The 20,523-nt window shown below is 37.0% G+C and overlaps 5 protein-coding genes across 11 annotated transcripts in view; 2 read left to right on the forward strand and 3 right to left on the reverse strand.

Moving 5' to 3' along the window:
* LOC136778494 (serine/threonine-protein kinase MARK2-like) overlaps window positions 1-8,288 on the reverse strand; it is a 74,791-nt gene extending 66,503 nt beyond the window's left edge. The window contains exon 1 of one of the 5 annotated variants that reach the window (XM_066735387.1): window positions 8,152-8,288. The gene's annotated coding sequence lies outside the window, so the exon portion shown is untranslated. Of the gene's footprint in view, window positions 1-6,687; window positions 7,734-7,803; window positions 7,823-7,992 lie in introns of those variants that run through there. The other 4 variants (XM_066735386.1, XM_066735385.1, XM_066735389.1 and 1 more) reach the window with 4 other exon arrangements.
* A 515-nt stretch (window positions 8,289-8,803) lies between these two features.
* Window positions 8,804-10,545, forward strand: LOC136778360 (pyroglutamyl-peptidase 1). 3 transcript variants are annotated; one of them, XM_066735139.1, is made up of 3 exons: window positions 8,804-9,497; window positions 9,852-10,099; window positions 10,156-10,545. In XM_066735139.1, exons 2-3 carry the CDS (start codon window positions 9,881-9,883, stop codon window positions 10,543-10,545), a joined length of 609 nt encoding a protein of 202 aa, XP_066591236.1. In that variant the 5' UTR covers window positions 8,804-9,497; window positions 9,852-9,880. The 3 variants fall into 3 exon arrangements, with proteins under 3 accessions (XP_066591236.1, XP_066591234.1, XP_066591235.1); XM_066735137.1 differs by lacking the exon at window positions 8,804-9,497 and adding an exon at window positions 9,506-9,793; XM_066735138.1 differs by lacking the exon at window positions 8,804-9,497 and adding an exon at window positions 9,506-9,677.
* Window positions 10,546-10,560: 15 nt separating this feature from the next.
* On the reverse strand, window positions 10,561-11,956 carry Prosalpha3 (proteasome alpha3 subunit). The gene is made up of 3 exons (XM_066735136.1): window positions 11,796-11,956; window positions 10,855-11,482; window positions 10,561-10,786 (listed from the first exon to the last, which is right to left on the reverse strand). The coding sequence occupies exons 1-3, from the start codon at window positions 11,796-11,798 to the stop codon at window positions 10,644-10,646; spliced, it is 774 nt and encodes a 257-aa protein (XP_066591233.1). The 5' UTR covers window positions 11,799-11,956; the 3' UTR covers window positions 10,561-10,643.
* A 64-nt stretch (window positions 11,957-12,020) lies between these two features.
* Window positions 12,021-15,273, forward strand: Afg3l2 (AFG3 like matrix AAA peptidase subunit 2). The gene is made up of 10 exons (XM_066735134.1): window positions 12,021-12,240; window positions 12,373-12,496; window positions 12,569-12,960; window positions 13,043-13,341; window positions 13,417-13,535; window positions 13,613-13,888; window positions 13,964-14,191; window positions 14,254-14,657; window positions 14,730-14,948; window positions 15,019-15,273. Exons 1-10 carry the CDS (start codon window positions 12,154-12,156, stop codon window positions 15,271-15,273), a joined length of 2,403 nt encoding a protein of 800 aa, XP_066591231.1. The 5' UTR covers window positions 12,021-12,153.
* Window positions 15,274-15,631: 358 nt separating this feature from the next.
* Window positions 15,632-20,172, reverse strand: LOC136778358 (uncharacterized). Its single transcript, XM_066735135.1, has 14 exons — window positions 19,583-20,172; window positions 18,906-19,038; window positions 18,339-18,536; window positions 18,097-18,264; window positions 17,858-18,004; window positions 17,656-17,784; window positions 17,390-17,571; window positions 17,104-17,212; window positions 16,825-17,043; window positions 16,537-16,754; window positions 16,259-16,463; window positions 15,993-16,176; window positions 15,817-15,919; window positions 15,632-15,760 (listed from the first exon to the last, which is right to left on the reverse strand). The coding sequence occupies exons 1-14, from the start codon at window positions 19,805-19,807 to the stop codon at window positions 15,671-15,673; spliced, it is 2,310 nt and encodes a 769-aa protein (XP_066591232.1). The 5' UTR covers window positions 19,808-20,172; the 3' UTR covers window positions 15,632-15,670.
* Window positions 20,173-20,523: the final 351 nt, after the last annotated feature.

The raw sequence follows: 20,523 nt of genomic DNA on the forward strand, positions 1-20,523 counted from the left end.
ATACAAGCAACGACCAATGTTAATTGTAAAAAATTAAATATGTACCGATCAATCCTTGTACTATTGAACATTTTCGATAAAAAAAAAACACCAAAATCTGGAGGATTCGTTGGATATTTTAATTATAATACTGGGAGTGTTTTTGCGATATAACTGAATATTAATTTTGATAAGCCGAGGCATATTGCAAAAAATTAAATATGTACCGATCGATCCTTGTATTTTTTAACATTTGCAATAAGAAAATACCACAAAAATCTGCAGGATTCACTGAATCCTTTGATTACAATACCGGGAGAATTCTTGTGCAATATAATTAAATATTAATTTCGATAAGTCAAGGCAAATTGCAAAAAATGAAATATGCCCAATCGATCCCTTTACCAATGAAATTGTTTATCACGAAAATACCGAAAAAATCTTAAGGATTCACTGGATCTTGTGATTACAATACCGGGAGGATTCTTGCGATATAATTAAATATTAATTTTGATAAGTCAAGGCAAATATAAGTAACGACTATAAATTGCAAAAAATTAAATATGCACAATCGATCCCTTTATAAATGAAATTGTTCATCACGAAAATACCGAAAAAATCTGGATGATACACAGGATCCTATGATTACAATACCGGGAGAATTTTTGCGATAAAGCGGTATTTTACGAGGTCTTTCCAGGAGCTACACGGTGCAGACAAGTTAGTGCAGTTTTACGACACGAGTCTCTTCTGGAGCATGCACCCCTTTACAGAATCACAAGGCATAAAGCGAGAGGATCGGTACACTTCCGACTTTGTCTATATTCCCGCGTAAAGCCGATACATCCTTCGGGTATTTTTTTCTTTTCTTTCTTTTTTAAAGCTATTATCACGTTTTACCGTTACGTAGTTGAGAAAAGAGAGCTTAACCCCAAAGAAAGAGACAATTTCCTGTGGAATCACTGTAATTATGTCGAGGGCAACATCCGTTGAAATGGTTAGGTCATCTTAGAATTTTGAAAAAATCGATTTTTTTCTGCTTAAAAAATGCTGCGTAATATCAAAAAAATAATACAGAAAAATTTTATGAAGATTAAAATTGTTACATACCATCCAATTTTATTTAGAATTCTATTATTGCTTTTTTTAATATGGTACAGTCACTGATATTTAAAAGAAATTTTTTTTAGATTTTTTTCGAGTAAATCGAATTAATAAAAAAAAAATAGCCGATCAACTTCAAATTTTAATTGTACGATGAACATTATTTTTTTATGCTATAATTCATAGAAATTTTCATTTATTATATAGTTCTTTTGTTAGAAATAAATTTTTGAAAATATTTTATTATATTTCTTAAGAAATGTGTAATTATTGCAAAATTTTTTTTATAAAAAAATCTTACGTGCTTTCTATAGATTTTGTTATAATTAATGGAGGGAACTTTGTCTATTATCCTAACTTTAAAGTCGCGTGAGTAACCTTTCCGTTCCTAAGCCACTGCAATAGAAGGGCGTCAATGGAGAAATGCCGTGCAGCAGCCATTTTAACATTTATCGATTTGAAAAAAATCTCTTTTATAGTTTATTAGTTTCACGATAAAGAACTTGTACTGAAAACTTCATCTTTCGTGGTTCTGCTGAAATAAATAGCGAAATCAACCTATTTTTTCCATATCTAGAACAGCATATAACCTACTAATCCTTTCAAGGACACATTTCTGTGGCAAACGATTGCTGAAAATCCTAGGAGATTCAATCGTTTTCGTTATCGATGATTACGATTTTGAGGTTAGAATTGCAAAATTTATAACGATTCGTCACAAGCTTTGACCAATTTAGGCAAAAATTAAGGTTTCTTGACAAATTTGCGTAATACTGGGAGAAGATCAACGAAATTTAAAAAAGAATAAAAAACTAACCTTCAAAAAGAAACTAGAAAACTACCCCATACCTCGACAATTCAGAATACATTTATTTTATGTAGACAAAAAGTGAAAAAAATACATTTTCCAATCTTTCTTTTTGCAAAAACTATCAAGTAAAATTTCTATTCAAATATATAATGAAATACTATAAAAATAAAAAATGTATAAACAAAAATTTAACTGGTTACAACAAATAGAAATCAATTTAATCCTAAAAAAAAAACGAGTTTTCTGCTTATAATAACATTTGCATAAAGAAATAACACAATTTTTGTGCAAAATTTACACAAAAGAAGTTCATCAGAAAAATAAAAAATGCTAAATAAAAGAACTGGAAGGTATTTACGTTCGACTACCCCCAAAAGAGTCGATTCTCGTTAATATCAGTGGAGGAGAGCGTTTTTCGGGGAAAAATTCCAGCGGAGCTTGGCATACTTGGCGCGAGTGGCGCTGCAGTCGGCAATCGCCGAGCGATTAATCGTAGCGTCAGTAGCGCGAAGCTCGCCGAGTCGCGGCGGGCGGCTCTACAACAGGTGGGCAGAAAATAATGGGACAATTGCGTGCACCTGTTTCCCTTTGAATCGGACGGAATCGACCAGGTGAAGCTGGCGCAGGCGCAGCGCTTTTGTATCGCGACCGAGGCGTCGCATCGAATCCTTTTGGTTCATCCCAACGAACCACGCCGCGCGCCACTTCCACGCTACGCGTATTCCTGGCTCCTGCCTGCCAATTCTCAGCCGTGTGCGTGTGTCGGTGCGTGCGTGTGCACCTTCCTACCACTTACCGACCATCCGTGAAAACTAGCTTGCGTCAGCGCTAAACGCGATGGCGTAACTTCTCCACGCACTTCCGCGTGCAACGATCTCTCTAACGCGTTGCAAATGTTCAGCAACCGACGAAAAATAAAAACCGCACGATTAATCGTTAAAACGTGTCGAAACAACTGCCAGAACCAACGACGTGGCTGCCTCGAATCACGTTGCATCGCGAAGCGATAAACGGTACAATATTTTTTCGCCAATTTTTCATTTAAAATGTCCGCTGGGAAAACTGCAATTTGTAGGTTAACTCGAGAAACGCGTCCGGGGTGCGAAAATTTATTTTAACGCGCGTTCTTGACAACCGAGTTCCTGCTCCCATTAATTGCAATCAGCTGGCCGTCCCGAGAAATGTTAATTAGCACAGCGATAGCCTTAATTTTGCCGTTCTCGCCATCGCATAAGAACTTGTCGAATTTGTTCTATAAATTTAATCGGGCGATTAGCATTAATTGAATTTAATTTGCCCGATCCAATCAAGCGATTAGGAATCATCGAATTCAATCTTTGGTTTTACCATTACAATTAGCTATATTTAATCTTCCATTGTACTTTAAGAGTTTGTTCCTCTTTTCATTGCTATGACTAATCGCTTGATTTGGTTCTTTGGTTTTTTGCTTCTTGGAAAAAATTAGTTAGCATCGTGAAAATTGATGTTTTTTACCGTATTTGGGTGAAACAATTATTTAGGTTTGTACTCGAGAAGGAAAATATTGAGACTCGTGCAAAAAAAGGTTATGAGTAATTTGAAACGCTTGCGAGTAAAGAAAATATTGAGCAAGCGCGAGCCGACGGGAAAAGAAAGCAGGAAAATTTGATGGAACCAATACTTTAGGTTTATATTCCAGAAGGAAAATTATGAAACTCGCGCGAAAGAAGGTTATGATTAATTTGAAACGCCTGCAAGTAAAGAAAAAATTGAGTAGGCGCGAGCCGACGGGAAAAGAAAGCAAGAAAAAAATTGGATGGAACCAATTAATTAGGTTTGTATTCCAGAAGGAAAATTTTGGGCCTCGCGCGCGAATTGAGGTTATGAGTAATCTGTAGCGCTTGCCAGAGTAAGGAAAATATTGAGTAAGCGCGAGCCGACGGGGAAAGAAAGCAGGAAGAAGCGATGTTAATCCACGAATCGCACGAGGGAAGCTCGAAGGAGGAGCGAGAAACGTGAACTCCTTGAGAAGCGGGCACGATAAGATTGCATTCGCGATGCGTTAAATTTAGAAACACTTTGAGTCACGTAATTTGGAATTAAGCTGTGTTTGTTGACTGATGGACGCTCTCTAGCCAGAAACGTGGGGATAGCTCCCGATATTATTGTATATTGCTACCCTAAATCTGCATTCCGTTTGGCTGCCACAAAAAACGTGCTAATTTCCCCCCCCCCTCCACCCTCCACCTCCTCCCCCCGCCATTTTTGTCAGCCCGGAAACATTTATTCTTGGATTCGGAGGCTTTATGTAATAATCTTAACCGTGCTGTGTGGCCCGCCCGGATCGAAAATCCCTGAAACCACGATGAAACAAAAAGTCCATTTTTCAACGGATATATTTTCAGAATAGTGCCAGTTTTCCGAGAAGAGAGAGAGAGAGAGGTCGAAAGGAGTGGGGGTGGATCGACGGGGACGTCATGAACTATAAATGACGAATTAAGCGAGAAATGTGGTGGAAGGTAGAAAAGCGAGAACAAATTTTCGACACGGATACGACGAGTTATTAGAGGAAATTAAATAAAATCTTTTCGTATGCTAGGGTTGTTTCATCCCTCCCCCTCCCCCGCCCCGCCCACAGCGAGTTGACCCAACTGCGCGCACGCCGGTGACCCAGTTCATAAGGACAGTCTAGGTCTAGGACCTAATTTTGCGTGACGGCAACTACCCCAGATTTCAGAGCGTGCAAACTGTCTTTTGTCTCTCGTTTTAACCTTCCCCCACCCTTCCGTTACCCCCGAATTTACGTCCTTCTATTTCTCAAACCCACAGGTGTCACACCAGCCCCCCCCCCTCCCCCCTATTAACCTTTGACACTTCCGCTGCGCCCGATCGATACCGAAATCCCAAAGCTAAATTGCGAAGGACGCAAGAAAATATATAATATCAAACTGTCCACATGAAATCCATTTCGCAAACAAAGAACGGTTAATGTATTTACTAATCATTGGAAATTGGACAATTTTCCGAATTGGCTATTTGTACACGCGAAGAACAGTACAATAAGGCTGATTTGTTCGGAGATGCAAAAACGGATCGGGGATTATCGAAGAACCCCGTTGGGACTAACGAGATTTCCGCGAACTAAATGAATAAGATAGAGCTGTGCTTGTTTACACACAGTCTTTGCGCGAGCGAAGAAAGAAAACTGTGTTATTGGAATTTTCGGGGAAACGGCGAACGGCCCGCCTCAGCACGCTTTACACCCAGCAACAAAGTAATTAGGTCCGATTGAAATTCGGTGCGCACGATGGACGAGTCTGGAATCTCCAAACATACGAAACGTAACGGCTTCTCTTTAAGGTCGTCGTAAACTCAATTGTTCAACGACGCGCTTGACCAAAAAAATTCGTCAGGCCTTTTTTGAGCCTCTCCACCTGCCTACTATTGCGTACTTGAGCAATTCTCTTGAGAATGGCAAACGCCGGGGTTGCCCGTGAGTGAGACGAATTGATACGGAAAATGGCGGGCTTAAAACAACGAGGAGCATCGGTTGAATGGGGCTAATATTGATTTTTCGCCGGTGTGCTATGAATTGTTCAGCGGACGGTAAATATTGATTGTTTAGCGCACACAAGCGGGGAGCGATCGAAGACAGCCAATAAGATTCGATTTTATTACTGCAGTATCGCCTAAGTAGGGGAGGTCAGTAACACTTGGAAAAAACTAGGCAACATAAATATAAAATCTAAAACGCTCGTATTTCCATTTCAAAATCTGCCTTATCGATGAATATCTAATACAAGAAATCACTGGTGAAACGTCGATAATTGCCAGTGATAAGATTCTGTTAGATTTAAATTTTTCTTTTACAAATTGTATTTGAGACTTTTATTCAAGATTGCTCTTTAACCCTTTCAGAATTGACGTCCATCTCAGAGGACGTTTATTTAAAAAATCGTAAAAAAATGCTACGAGTGTCGAATGGATCTGTAATCTTACATTACACCTTGGTGAATGTATAGACTAATATTAAAAAAATTAAACCTGTCATAAATTAATTTGAATATAATTAAAATCTGCTCAGACAATTTTGATATCATCGTTACATCTAATGCAGATCTGAAAGAATTAAAAATTTAAGGGATTCACTATAGTCGTCTTAAACTGATTCATCGCTGTACAAATGCTGGCAATTATTGAAGCGCTGGAGTGATTTCTACAACGGGGAAGTGGGCGTTTTGCGAAAGCATCGGAAATCACCGTTGAAAATGGCAAATACCGAGGGGCGAAATGCGAAATGTTGGATAACCACGAAATACCAAAAGTCGTCAGGTACATCAAAGTAATTTCAACTATGTGGGAGGTTGAGCAGTAATTGGCAGAAGATTTAATCGTGCGATAGACCTCACAAATTGCACTGGCTGCTACAGTGGTATACAAGAGAGTTCTTAACAAACCGTTATAAAAAAAAATCACAGAGTGAAGCAAGCTCTTAAATCTCAAAGAAGATTATACTTTCAATAAAATTCTCAATAAATAGACATTGGAGTTATTTAATTAATAGGATCTGCGATTTTAAAACAAATAAATTGAAAATTCTGTTAAAAAATTCAAAAAAAAGTTTTGACAGTTAGAAAATAGGCGAAGGAGAAGTGAGAGGCAACGAGTGAAATATTACATAGTGTAAGAGGGGGGAGGGAGGCGCGAGAGAAAGTGAGAGAGATAATGGCGTGCAAGAAAGACGATTATAAAAGCAGAGTGGCGTCCCAGGCTCCCCCCCCCCTCCCTTACCACTTGATTTTTCGGCTACTTACCGCCTTCTACACTCTCGCACAAGGCAAAACACAGACGCAAGCTCCCACGCAACCAAAAAATCCCAGAATCGACACTCGCGTGAAAAGAAATTTCACTTGTAGTGCAAAATTCTCCATACGAGAAAAAATTGTCTCTACGCTCTTCTACAATTTTATTTCCACCTCCCCCTTTCTTATTTTCAGGCAACAACACCAAAAATTTCACTCTAAGTTTTACGAACAAAAACTGTCTTTTTCTCACAAGAAAATGATTCACTGTTGGAGTTTATTCCCGTCAGGTTTCCTACAGCTCTTTACTGGGAAATTTCGAATTTTCTTATCGAGGACAAGGCAATTTCGTACCTGAAGTGATCATTCGTCAGGTTTGAGCGGACTTTCCTGTTTGCCTTTGACTTTCCTCACTAACCTAGAAAGCGACGTCGGAATTTTCCCCTCTGATTAATCGAGAAATCCCCAAGACACTCCTCTAACCATTTTCAACGAGGCCCGAATTCTCCCGGTTTTAAAAAAGCTCGGGTTTCGTATTCGGAAACAGATAAACGGTAACCTGGCGTTAACCTCACGGGCCTCCCGTCCAGTGGAGCATTCCTGATCACACCTAGTGCATCCTGACAAGTTTCACACTGCCCTTCTATTCACTTCAAGCGGTGTTTCTGAGTTTCTCACCCAGGATAAAGGCCCAGGAGACTCCGTTTTTCGAACGCTTTGAAAACTATGACGACCACGACCAGGCAAATCGGCAACCTGGAGAGATTTTTCCCGAACTCGACAGTTTTCCATCAGCAATAGCACAATAATCGTTGGCTTAGAGTTACTCTTTTCTTTAAGATCGACCATAATATTCTAGTACTGAGGCGGCCATGACAGGATAATCGTCGACCTGGGTCTCGACTTTTCTCCGTAGTCGATGGTTTCTCAATTCTTATAGAGATTATAGACTACCTAGGTACTCAAGACTCGTCTAGGAAGCCAACTATTGTGGAAAAGTTTCGCGTACCTCCTGGAACTTGTCGTTCCTTCGGAGGTTTAACAGTTTTTTAGCGCCTCGTCGGCCATTGGTACGGTAAATCCGAACCTCATCAAGCCGATGAGGTACAAAACTAACCAAATACTCACATCGATTCTGTCCGGAGAGGCATGAAAAATTCTCTCGATACTTTCTCTCTCTCTATCTCTTTATCCCTCTCACACACACATGCTTTCTCTCTCTCTCTCACTCACTCACTCACTCACTCACTCCCTCTTTCTTTCTCTCTCTCTCTCTCTCTATCTCTCACTCACTCTAAAACTGGGCTTGACACTCACACGCACAGTTCACAAAACCGCGAGGCACCCTCGTCGACAGATCGGCTTCTCGGCCACCACCTTCATGCACTTTTTCCTTTCGGTTTTTCCGCTTTCCGCTTTTCGCCCTTTCCACTGACGCTGTTGCCCATCTCTCATCTCAATCCAAACGATATTTACCCATTTGTGACAGATTTTCTCGAAGAGATGCACCACATTAACTGCTACTGTCCCCCACTTATTACCACATACAGACATTACCACACTTGGACCTTTTTCAAGATGGCGACGCGCCTCCTCGTCGGCCCCGACCTGCGACGACTCCTAGGGGCAACTGCGCCAATTTTTGGCGCCACCAGCAACGAGACTTTTCCCGGCAACCAATCACAATGTAACACCCATTTCCCGCCATTTTTAATTTTACATATTATTTCTCATTATCTTATTATAATTATTTTTTACTACTTTTACTATTTACATGGCAAAATAATTGACGACAAAATGATTGTAATTGATTAAACGCTTTAAAAAAAAGTATAATTACCTAGAGTGATTATTTTTGTCAAAAACTCTTTGATGTTAACGAATCCAAGATTTCTGAATGGGACAAGTAGCGCCATCTCGGGAGAAGAGTAGCATGTTGTAGCAGGTATCGCTTCCGTTTTCTGCTTGGTATGTACTTACTTTGGTACATATCATTATATTTTATCATGGGAAGGTAGAACGTTTGTAATATTTTGTAATTTAATTATAGTTTTAAATTATTATCTATATGCAAAAAAGATGAGACATTTATTTGTAACCAGAAACAATTAATTTTAAAACTAATCCTATTTTTATTCAAGTTTTTTGTATTTTAATAGAATTAAATTCTATTTTGCAAGTTAAACTGCGATGCGATCAAGTAATTAAGTATATTGCATATTATCTTCATGTAAATGTTGTGAATTTGTGATTGGCGACATGCAATTCGCGTCCATCATCAAGCTCCGTCGCCCTCTGGTGTGGATTTTGAGTACTCACCGGTAACTGCTAATCATGTTAAACACAGGCTCGAATTTATAAACCAAACTAAGCTCGAATTTCTGCTTAGAAATTACTTAAGACGAAGACCGAACTTAGCACTGTATTGAAGGTTAAAGAGAGACAATTGATCTTAACTAAGACCGTGCTGAGCTTAAGTTTCGTTTATATTTTTATAAATTCGGGCCACAGAGTGAGTATATATTACATATGATACATAGGCCGGCATTCATAGTCGTTACTTATATTTAAGTCTGACTTAAAGTATCGATTGTCTTTTTTCACCTAACAGTAATAGAAAAAGATAACCTATGCTTAAGTCGGTCTTAAATATAAGTAACGACGGTAACGACTATGAATACCGGCTATAGTAATACAGCACCTCACTGTGTTTAACGCAGTTAACGTGATTAGCACTTAGCAGTTACCGGTGAGTACTCAAAATCCACACCAGAGGGCGACGGACCTTGATGTTGGTGTTGGACGCGATTCGCGAATATCAGGTCTGTTCTCGTTGCCTACACTTTTTACACTTTGTGCACTTTTTAGGGTATCAATTTATACAATGGACCAATGGACAAAGAAAGAAATACGGAAAGTGTAGAAAATGTTAAAAGTGTAGGCCAACGAGAACAGACCTATCATATGATGCTAGATGGATTCGGCGGATTATTGAACTTCCGGTACTTACTGATAAGTTATCAGTATGATTATTAAGTCTGTTTTTTTTTTTATTACACTAATGCAGTGAGCTAGAATGAAAAAATATTTGCTTATTTGTATCAATTAATTGCATTAGGTTGGTAGTGCAGTGAAAAAAAACCTACTATCAATAATAATTATACCTCTACTTATAGAATTCTGTCATAAGGGAGTATAAAAAATTATGCAAGAGAATAGCAAATATACAGTTTTGGTCACAGGATTTGGTCCATTTGGTGAGGATGCTGTTAATGCAAGCTGGCAGTCTGTCAAAAAGTTAAAAGAACTTTTTGATAACCTAGTCGATGGAGAAGACATTAATTTGATTGTTAAAGAAATTCCTGTAGCGTATGAATATGTAGCAACAAAAGTTCCAGAATTATGGGAGAAGTTTAAGCCTAATGTAAGAAGATAATTTCTTTTTCAATTTCATTATAAATAATTCTAAATTTGTTCTAGATTGTTATTCATGTTGGTGTAAGTGATAATGCAAAAAGTTTAGTAATAGAGCAAAAGGCACATAATTGTGGTTATTCAAGGGAAGACATATATAACAGATGTCCAGATGAAATAACTATCAAATCAAAAGCCATAGAGTCAAGTATAAATATAAGTCAGCTTTGCGAGCATTTGAATAATTTGAAGGAAGGTTCTTGTACAGTTAGCACATCTACAAATGCAGGCAGATATTTGTGCGAGTATATCTACTATCAATCTTTGTCTATCAATCCAACAAAAACATTATTCATTCATTGCCCAAAATTAACTGTGTACCCAGCTGAAAAAACTGCAAAAGGAATCTGTGATATTATAAATTACTTAATTAATACATTAAAGGAAAAGAAATAGAAAATTGATTATATATTAAGTTTAAATCATTTTCTGAATTTTATATTTGAATAATTGCTAGTGAAAGAAATAGAAAAGATTAAAAAACTATATTAAATTTAAAGTTTTTGTTTTTCCTTTTTTGCCTGTTCAACCAGGGCCTCTTGTTTATCATGCTCAGCTATCAGGGCCTCTACTTCACTAGCTGGTAAGATTCTCGTAACAGTTTTGCCATTTACATGTGTCAAGGTAGCCATTTCAACTGAAAAATAATAATTGGTAGACTTTTTCAAAGCTTACTTTAATATATATATATGGAAAAATTGAAACCTTTATCGGCCGATAGCTTGTTCATGTCCAATGTTTTGGAGAGTACTTTTATAGCAAGAGCCATGGCATCTTTCAAAGTAGTCTCTCCCTCTTTATATTCTTGCTTCAGCGAGGAGACTGCTGCAGCTGAATTATTACCAATGCAGGTTGCCTTCCAACCTCCGTAATTTCCACTTGGATCAGATTGATAGAGTTGGTAGCCATAATGACGATCCCAGCCCATGTAAAGTATAGAAACACCAAATGGTCTTTTGCCACCAAATTGGGTATAGGCTTGTTTTACATCGCATAGCCAAGAAACCAGTTGTTCTACAGGAATGGCTTCTCCATATTGGAGTAGGTATCTTTGAGCTATCAATCTAAGCTCGTTAGTTAAAACATTTGCATCTGATGTTATGCCAGCTACAGAGCAAACTATATCTTCATTAAGTTTATATATTTTCTCAGAAAAAAAAACTTCATCCAATAATTTGTTTGTATTTCTTCTTTCAGCAGCCAAAAGAATTCCATCATTAGCTAGAATACCCAGGCAGGTGCCTGCATGACTTATAGCTTCCATAGCATACTCAACTTGGTAAAGTCTTCCTTCTGGTGAAAATATAGTTGTACGTGTATCATATCTACGAGCCTGTAAACAAAAATAACAAAATGTTAACAATAAAATTAATTGAATAATTAAATTATTACCTCTAATTTAATCAAAAATAGGATCTATTCATACACTAAATGACACTGCATTTTTTACTTAACCTCTCATAAATGAAATAGAGTAATATAAACCATTTAGACGATTAACATGAATGAAGTGGTATTTATAAAAAATAAATAATTAAGGGCTAATCAGAGAGAAAAGAAATTTCAAGAGTGAATAATTTTGTATCTTTCGATCGAAAATGATTAAAATCCTTTTTCTTTCTATTCTAATTAAATAAAAAATTTACCATTATTTATAGTTTATTGTTGATTGTTGAGAGCCAAAATTAATCTTATAACTCCTGTTAAAGATATAAAACTCGCATAACAATGGAAAAGTCTATCACGGTGACAATACAGCTTAATTCGATTTAGTTGAATTTTGCAGTTTGCTTTGCTTGCTTGCTGTCCTCGACCTCGAGATTGAGTTTTTAGGTTATGTTCAGAAACCTGGCTCTGCAGAATTCCCTCGCTTAGGTTAGAAATTAGAAAATGGCAGAACATTTCTGAACGAATTTCACAAAATAGATGAGGCCGGTAGTGAATGGTGTTACGACTAATGCAATTCTTTCATCAGTTTTCAAAAGATATAATTAGTTGGAAATTATGGCCCATCAGTTATTGTCGACAGCTAATAAATTCGATAAGTTGATTTTTAAATCCTTTCAGAAGGGGCATTTTAATGTTTCTAAGGTATGAAATTAACCTAGCATAACCTGTAAATTTACATTATGAAATTGTAACAATTTGTGTGAATAATTTCTCTCTAACATCTTCTTATGAAACTGATTTTATTTTTATTTGGAATTTTTTGGAACTGTTCAGGTGAGAAGACATTTATCAATTTTTAAAAATGGGTATGGATTATCAGCTGTTGAGCAGCTGCAGCAACAGTGGAAATTACTGTGTCAGAAACCACCTAAAGGATTTGAGAAGTTTTTCGAAAGAGGTTCAACAATTTTAGTTTGACTTTTTCTTTTATAGTAAAGTTGTTGAGAAATTAATGTAATATGAAATTTAGGTGGAACCAAAGCGAAGTCAAAAGAAGCACCAGGCCCAGCTAAAGAAGCAAAGCCTCCAAAATCAAAACCAGCTTCAGAACCTTTAAAAGACCCACCTAAGCAGAGTAAATCCTCATCCTCTTCTGGATCCAATACAAATTTCTCATTTAACATGTTTGGTACCAGTAAACCATTCAGTGAAGACGATGATAAAAAGTATTGGATAGGAGGAGTGATAGCTGCAACTGGTCTTTTTATATACATACTAGGAAAGAACATGAATGCAAAAGAAATTACATGGAAAGAATTTGTTTATACTTATTTGAATAGAGGTGTTGTAGAGAAATTAGAAGTTGTAAATAAAAAGTGGGTTCGTGTACGTCTTTTGCCAGGGGCTGCAATGGATAATGGAGTGAGAATAGTTTAAAAAAATTTTGATTAAGAAGAATAGGCTATCAAAAAATGTTGTATTTTATCCTTAATTTATCTCTTAGGATACACTTTGGTTCAACATTGGAGGAACTGATACTTTTGAAAGAAATTTGGAAATTGCTCAGCTTGAGCTAAACATAGAGCCACAAGCTCACATTCCAGTATTGTATAAAACAGAAGCAGAACTGGATCATATACTTACTTATTTGCCTACCCTTCTAATGGTTGCTATATTATTATTTGGAATGAAACGAACATCTGAAATGATGTCTGGAAAGGGTAAGAAGAAGGGACTATTTGGAGGGATGACAGAGTCCACAGCTAAGCTTATCAATTCTAGTGATATTGATGTACGGTTCAAGTAAGTTCTTTAATTATATTTTTAGTTTCTTGAAATTCTTATCAATCACACTCATATTTCCATATAATTATTTAGAGATGTAGCTGGCTGTGAGGAAGCAAAGATTGAAATCATGGAATTTGTTAATTTTCTCAAAAATCCTCAACAATATATGAATTTAGGTGCAAAAATTCCAAAGGGTGCAATGCTTACAGGTATATGAAAAAATTTAAGATCAGTAACGAAGCGGGGAAACGCCAGATTCTTACTAAATTTCAATTTTCTTAACTAGGTCCACCTGGTACCGGTAAAACGTTATTGGCTAAGGCAACAGCAGGGGAAGCTGATGTTCCTTTTATCACTGTCTCTGGTTCGGAGTTTTTGGAGATGTTCGTTGGTGTCGGTCCTTCCAGGGTTCGTGATATGTTCACACTGGCACGCAAACATGCCCCTTGTATATTGTTCATTGATGAAATTGATGCTGTTGGAAGAAAGAGAGGAGGACGTAATTTTGGTGGACACTCGGAACAAGAAAATACTCTAAATCAACTTTTAGTAGAAATGGATGGTATGAATGATAGAAGAACAATGTACGAATGATAGAAATTAAGTTTTAACTATTTAATTTTATTTCATTTCTCAGGTTTCAATACTACAACAAATGTAGTTGTATTAGCAGCTACAAATAGGGTAGATATCCTTGATAAAGCTCTTCTTAGACCAGGAAGATTCGATCGACAAATTTTTGTGCCTGCTCCAGACATTAAGGGTCGGGCATCGATTTTTAAAGTTCATTTAGGTCCTTTAAGATCCACCCTGGACAAAGCAGAGCTATCAAGAAAGATGGCTTCGCTCACTCCAGGATTCACAGGTGATTCTTAATTATAATATTAATCTCATGGATCGAATCATGTTAATATTTATGTTTTACAGGAGCTGACATTGCAAACGTTTGCAATGAGGCAGCTTTAATAGCAGCGAGAGATTTGAGTAATAACATTGAATTGAAACATTTTGAGCAGGCAATAGAAAGGGTAATAGCAGGAATGGAAAAAAAGACCAATGTGCTGCAGCCAGAGGAGAAAAAAACAGTAGCTTATCACGAAGCTGGTCATGCAGTAGCTGGATGGTACCTGAGATACGCCGATCCAGTTCTCAAAGTATCCATAATACCACGTGGAAAAGGTCTAGGTTATGCTCAGTATTTGCCGCGTGAACAGTATCTTTACACGAAAGAACAATTAATGGACAGAATGTGCATGACTCTCGGTGGTAGAGTCTCCGAAGAAATTTTCTTTGGCAGAATAACTACTGGGGCTCAAGACGATTTGCAAAAGGTTTATAATCCTCAGATACCCTATGAAATTGTGATTACAATCAATCTAAAAAATATACATTTACTTTTCTAGGTAACGCAAAGTGCTTACATGCAGGTAGTGCAATTTGGTATGAACGAGAAGGTGGGAAATGTAAGCTTCCAAATGCCCAGTCCTGGCGATATGGTAATAGATAAACCCTACTCCGAACATACTGCACAATTAATAGATCAGGAAGTAAGGGAAATGATCAATGGCGCTTATAAGAGAACTCACGAGCTTCTTATAGAGCACAAAGCAGATGTAGAAAAGGTAAAGGCACATTAGAGCTACATATAAAAAAACATTGTTTGATATTTTACTAATATTATTGTATTTTTAGGTTGCGGAGAGATTGTTGAAGCAGGAAATTCTAAGCAGGGATGACATGATCGATCTTCTCGGGCCAAGACCGTTCCCGGAGAAATCGACTTACGAGGAGTTCGTAGAGGGTACTGGATCGTTTGAAGAAGATACCAGCTTGCCAGAGGGTTTAAGAGAGTGGAACAAAACGAAAGAGGAGCAAAAGACAGGAGAGACGCATTTAAGTGCCGATGATAGCGCGGAGAAAACTAAAAAAGATGAGCAAAGATTGTAATTATATCCCTTTTAGGCTAGTCACGTCCTCATCCTCGAATTTGTACAATATAGTTGAAAATATATAATTGTAAGAATTATATTTTGTAGTACAATTCATGAATGTATTATTAACGATGGACGAGTTTGGGACCAGATTCGTCTGTTGCACCTAATTTAATTATTATTTAATTATATATACTAAAGAAATCAATTTAATTTCTATGGATAGAGAATTATCACTGGTTTTATTGTGCTATTTAATGGTATATACATTCTATTTGGGTGTGTACTATAAATTGTTTTCCTATTGAAAATGCTGTTTTCGATAAAAATGTTTTAATTCTTTGAAATACAGTGAAAAGTTTTATAAAAGATAACTTAGGAATAGCTGATGATTAATTTTATCTATTGAAATATCAACTGCCATCTTCTCTCGTGTAATTTGCGAATCCTTGGTATTTTACTGGAAGCGCCAATTGGTTGCCTTTTCCCCATGTGTAAAGCTCCTTAGAAATAAATACGTTTTTATTATAGATGATTAACCAGTGATGAATTTCGTTACCTTTGTTCGATGATTGTATTTTACTGTTGTTGTTTTCAGGTATGGATTGGAGAAGGAAAGATTAACGTCCAGTGTTATATTTCTATATAGATCCAATGCAAATCTGACATAAAAAGAGTTTTAATCAGTAAATAAAATTGATACTAATAAATCGTTTTATTTCATCTCGCATTTACCTGATTTTCATAGTTTCATCAGTGACACTGTGAACAGCATAGAGAACTCCACAAGCAATAAACATTTCTCCAAATTTGTGATTGTCAATACTGATGTTCCACCCAGCCTGTGGCACCATTCTAAAAGGATCAACTTTAATCACAACAGTATTATTTGATTTCAAGCCATAGATGACCCATAAGCCTGAAAATATCAATGACAGGAAGAAATTAGGGGAAGAGCATTTAAAAGAGTCTTGGTAGTACTACTGAAAAAATTAATTAACCATTTTCATCAACATTAAAATCAACATAATTATAATTGTGATCAGGGGTGTAAAGGTAACGTTTATTCAGCTCCAGACCAGGCAAATCCATTTCACATCTCCTACATCCTTTATCAGGCAGAGTGGACAGATCAAATTTAAAGATTGAAGATCTATTTTCTGGGTTATAGAAGAATGACCCATTGTATACCACGTGACCATTACCCTTGAAAGAAGATTATTTTTATAAAATGGAAAATGATTCAAAACTCGAGAGAATAAGAAGTAATTGACTCAACCTGGAAAGGATAGGGTAGAGTTAAAATACGTGCACTGCCATTTTTATAGTGGTCTATGGATTTGTACTCAAAAAGCAAGGTCGAGTTGTTTTTTCTGGTGACCCAAAGAGATTCAGCATAAGATTCTGATCTAGGAAGAGCATCGTGCATCCAACTTCCATAATGGTCTCCCATGGTTCCCTTTAAAACTGGTTTTCCCATCGTTTCCAGTACACCTTCTAATATTTGGTAGAGTTTCTTTTAAATTATCCTTCGAGTCCACAAGACAAGTATCCTTTTTTAATTTACCTGCCAGTCTTTCTGGTAGACCAGTGACATTAGTATTTAATGGCTGAACTGTAGCATATTCACCATATTCAGTGTATACGCATTTTACTGTTGGACAAGAAGCACATCTTTCCCTGGGAGGACACAGCTCAGCAAGATCCAGACTTTCTGGTGCTGGATCACCAAAAGTCACATGCTGCTGCTTAGTGACCTTAAACCGTTCTAGGCTCTTCATGTCGTCTAAAAGAAGTTTATGTATTTGGTAGTTATAAAAGATGAATTTTTATTGAGGAAAATTACCATCAACTTTAAAGGATCCTTTGGTAGTGCCAAGGTCATTTTTAGCTATGCAATAGTAAATTCCATGATCAGTCGTATTGATCTTTGAGATTTTTAATCTCATCTTCAGCTAAACATTGATAAAATTATTTTGCTATTATTTATAACTAAGGCTTGCCTATTAAATATAATTAATTAGCCCAGCAGACACGAATGACTAATTTATGAAGGACCTATGTTATCTCCCAGTAAAGACAACTTCTGTTAATTCATTCATAACTCAGACACGTGTTTGTCTATTGGATACCTTATATTGCTCCTTCTTATCATAAACCTGCATTAAATGCTTATCAGTCATTTTCACTCTACGACCATCTTTTTCCCAATAAACGGTTGGGTCTGGATAAGCCTCAACTTCACATTCTAAATTTGCCGATCCTTGATTTCTGACCAATATCAGTTGATTTCTTATCCTGATGTAGGGAGGAACTGTAATCAATTTATGAGTAGATAAACGAAAAGGAGAATTGATAACTCATACAAAAAACCAATTTTTCTGTACAGATTACTTACACTTCACCACAAGATTAAACTTCTTTGTCACCCTTGGAGGAACTCCATTATCAGCTATACAGGTGTATTCACCCATATGAACTCTGCTCACCACACTTATATTCAAGGTATTTCCCACAATTGAAGAAACTATAAACAAGAAACAACAAAATTATTCTATCTCTTCATATTTTGTTAGCACACATTGGTTGAATTTGTTTACCATGCCAAGAACCAATTGGTATTACAGTCCCATCAGTCTTGGACCATTGAACAACTGGTTCTGGTCTCCCACTGGTAGCACAAGTTATTCTTAGATGAGTCCCTTCATTCACGGATATTTGGGAATTCCAATTAGGCAGGGAATTGTCTTCAGGTGCGAGTGGTTACAAGAATGAAACAGAATTTTGTGGATTAATTGTTAGAAATTTGGATTCAGAAATACACAGTGTTGAATAATACCAAGAATGGATGGTGGAATTAACAATTCATTAGAGTGTTCGCCAGTCTTTGCTGAGTATGCAGTAATTCCTGGAATTCCATCTTTTCCTGGTGCACCAGTTCGACCTTGTGGACCAGGTTCTCCTTGGGGACCAGGTGGACCTTGAGGTCCCATCAAGCCAGGACGTCCTAATAATTTAAATCATTGAACATAATTGGGTAAACCCTGAAGAATCAATTATAGAGAGAAGAGTTATGAGGACCATCGGTTCCGTTTCTGCCTGGTAGCCCTGGTCTGCCATCCATTCCTGGATTACCGTCCAATCCAGGCAGTCCATCGGTACCACTACGTCCAGGAATCCCGTCCAGTCCTGGTTCTCCAGGAATTCCATCTCTCCCATCTAAGCCTGGAGATCCAACTTCTCCTTTAGGTCCCCTTGGACCAGGGTATCCTGGTAAGCCTGTTGAGAGTTGTAAAAAAATCCATACTATTTTGCTTTGAACTTTAATTTATGTCACTTGGAATAAAAAATGTATATTATTTTAGGAGTGGAATAATAATGAAAGAGTGAAAATATGAAAATGAGTAAGCTCCAAACACACATTTAATCTAATTAAAAAAAAATAAATAAAATGTTCAAGAAATTATTAAAGGTGTGCCATTTTTGAGATAAACTTAGCAAAGTTGAATTGTATTGATAATCTGTAAATCCTTTGCTTGGATATAGACATGATATTTACTAACTTTTTTGGGCTAAAATTTATATTTAGAAATATTGACACTCATTTCCTTTTCTACTTTCCCTGTTCAACTAAGATAAAGAAATCACCTTGAGGACCAGGTAATCCTCGATCACCAGGCAGCCCCCTCTCCCCTCTAATACCAGGATTTCCTGGAGATCCCGAGGGACCTGGTGGACAATACTTGGTGGAAGATCTGCAGAACTTTTCAATGGCCTCAAACTAAAAGTAATCTCTTCGTTATTAACAATGTTTTTATCTATCCATTCCACGTTATTTTATTATTAATGATTCATGAGTAATAATGAATTTATATAATGAAATGAAAAATGTCCAGGAACCTGAATACGAGTAGCTGCATTTACCCAGACCCCTTTCTCACTCTCTTCAACTTCCGCTGCTTTTTCCGTGCTTGATGAAGCTGCCTCTTCCCTTATCTGAATACAGTTTTTTAACACTCATTATTCTCACTCAGTCTGAATTCTCCAAATTTAGTAAGCAACAAATTGCAACACTAGCTTCTAATTTTTATTGGCCTAAGTGTTAAAAGGTATAATTTCTAATAAAATTACAATATAACACAAAAACCCCTAAAAATTTCTACTCCAAATAACAAAGATAAGCTTTTATCCACAACAATTTTATTTCAGATTTAAGAAACTCTGATACCAATATATTTTTATTGAGAAGGATCATTTTTTATGAGGATGAAGATGCAAAGGGATGAACAAAAAAATGAGAGAGATTGGAAACAAAAATTTGTTACCCCAGTGAGCTCCGGAACCGAATTGTCTGGACTGGTGGGCAAGACACTGTTTCGTTTTCGTCGATAGACCTGAACATCATCACCGAGAGTGTTGCAGCTTTTATCCCTCATCGACCTCAGATCTACCTCGACGTTCGACACGTAATTGTACAGATAACCGGAAATGAAGATCTGTGACAAGAATTGCGCCAGCACCACATAAGATATCATACCGAACCTCTCCATCTCTCTTTATCACTCCAAAACAATTTATTTCCATTCAACAATTCTCCTTAACAAACATCCCAATGCAGCCTCGTTATATATATATACTCAACCTCCTCTCATTTCTACTTTTCCCTTAAAAAAAAGCACCTCGTAGAAACTTTTTTTTAAACTCCCAGCTAATAACGATCACTGTTCTGTTTTACCGACGATTTAAAGATCGAAGATCACCTTAAGGAAAATGGAAAAATCGGAAAAGAAGAATTTTCTTGAGAAAATTTTGGATGAAAAGGCTGAATTTTTTAAAGGAAAAGCGATTGTGGACGGAGGGAAATTGTTTGTGATTTTTCTTGCGAGATCTTTTAAGGGGATCGTTTGGTGAGTGTAAAAATGGTACTTGGACGGAGCGAATAAGGCGACTAATCTAAATCGTTCCGGTGTAGAAACTTGATGCCTAGGATTGCCTGTTAATACAGCACGCATGCGCGTACAATTTTATGAATTGCTTAAGTTGATTCGATGGCATGTGTTACCGACGAATGGCACCGGATCGGATAATGCTCGCTTGTTAAGGCTAAATGCACTCTGATGGCACATGGTCCTCGTCTCTTTCTCTCTCAACTACCGCAACTTTGCTCGGATAAATCGTCCACGCTGAAATCTTCAATTTTCCTCGGGAAATTTCAGTAAAAATTGCTGGGAAAATTCATGGAAAACTCTTGAAAAGAAAATGTGGA

This window comes from Prorops nasuta, unplaced genomic scaffold, assembly GCF_024137725.1.
Source record: "Prorops nasuta isolate Cenicafe-Biocafe unplaced genomic scaffold, Cenicafe_Pnas_1.2 PNAS00014, whole genome shotgun sequence".
NCBI lineage: Eukaryota > Metazoa > Arthropoda > Insecta > Hymenoptera > Bethylidae > Prorops > Prorops nasuta.

What these genes read in the sequence shown, in the direction of transcription:
- LOC136778360 (XM_066735139.1), top strand. Translation starts at nt 9,881, where the DNA reads ATGCAAGAGAATAGCAAATATACAGTTTTGGTCACAGGATTTGGTCCA. An exon ending in GGGAGAAGTTTAAGCCTAAT is followed by an intron (nt 10,100 to 10,155) that starts GTAAGAAGATAA and finishes AATTTGTTCTAG; the next exon opens with ATTGTTATTCATGTTGGTGT.
- Prosalpha3 (XM_066735136.1), bottom strand. An exon ending in CAAGCTATCGGCCGATAAAG is followed by an intron (nt 10,787 to 10,854) that starts GTTTCAATTTTT and finishes ATTATTTTTCAG; the next exon opens with TTGAAATGGCTACCTTGACA.
- Afg3l2 (XM_066735134.1), top strand. Translation starts at nt 12,154, where the DNA reads ATGGCCCATCAGTTATTGTCGACAGCTAATAAATTCGATAAGTTGATT. An exon ending in AAAGGGTGCAATGCTTACAG is followed by an intron (nt 13,536 to 13,612) that starts GTATATGAAAAA and finishes TTTCTTAACTAG; the next exon opens with GTCCACCTGGTACCGGTAAA. An exon ending in GCTCACTCCAGGATTCACAG is followed by an intron (nt 14,192 to 14,253) that starts GTGATTCTTAAT and finishes TATGTTTTACAG; the next exon opens with GAGCTGACATTGCAAACGTT.
- LOC136778358 (XM_066735135.1), bottom strand. Translation starts at nt 19,807, where the DNA reads ATGGAGAGGTTCGGTATGATATCTTATGTGGTGCTGGCGCAATTCTTG. An exon ending in AGGATTACCTGGTCCTCAAG is followed by an intron (nt 18,537 to 18,905) that starts GTGATTTCTTTA and finishes AACTCTCAACAG; the next exon opens with GCTTACCAGGATACCCTGGT. An exon ending in CTCTACCCTATCCTTTCCAG is followed by an intron (nt 16,464 to 16,536) that starts GTTGAGTCAATT and finishes TCTTCTTTCAAG; the next exon opens with GGTAATGGTCACGTGGTATA.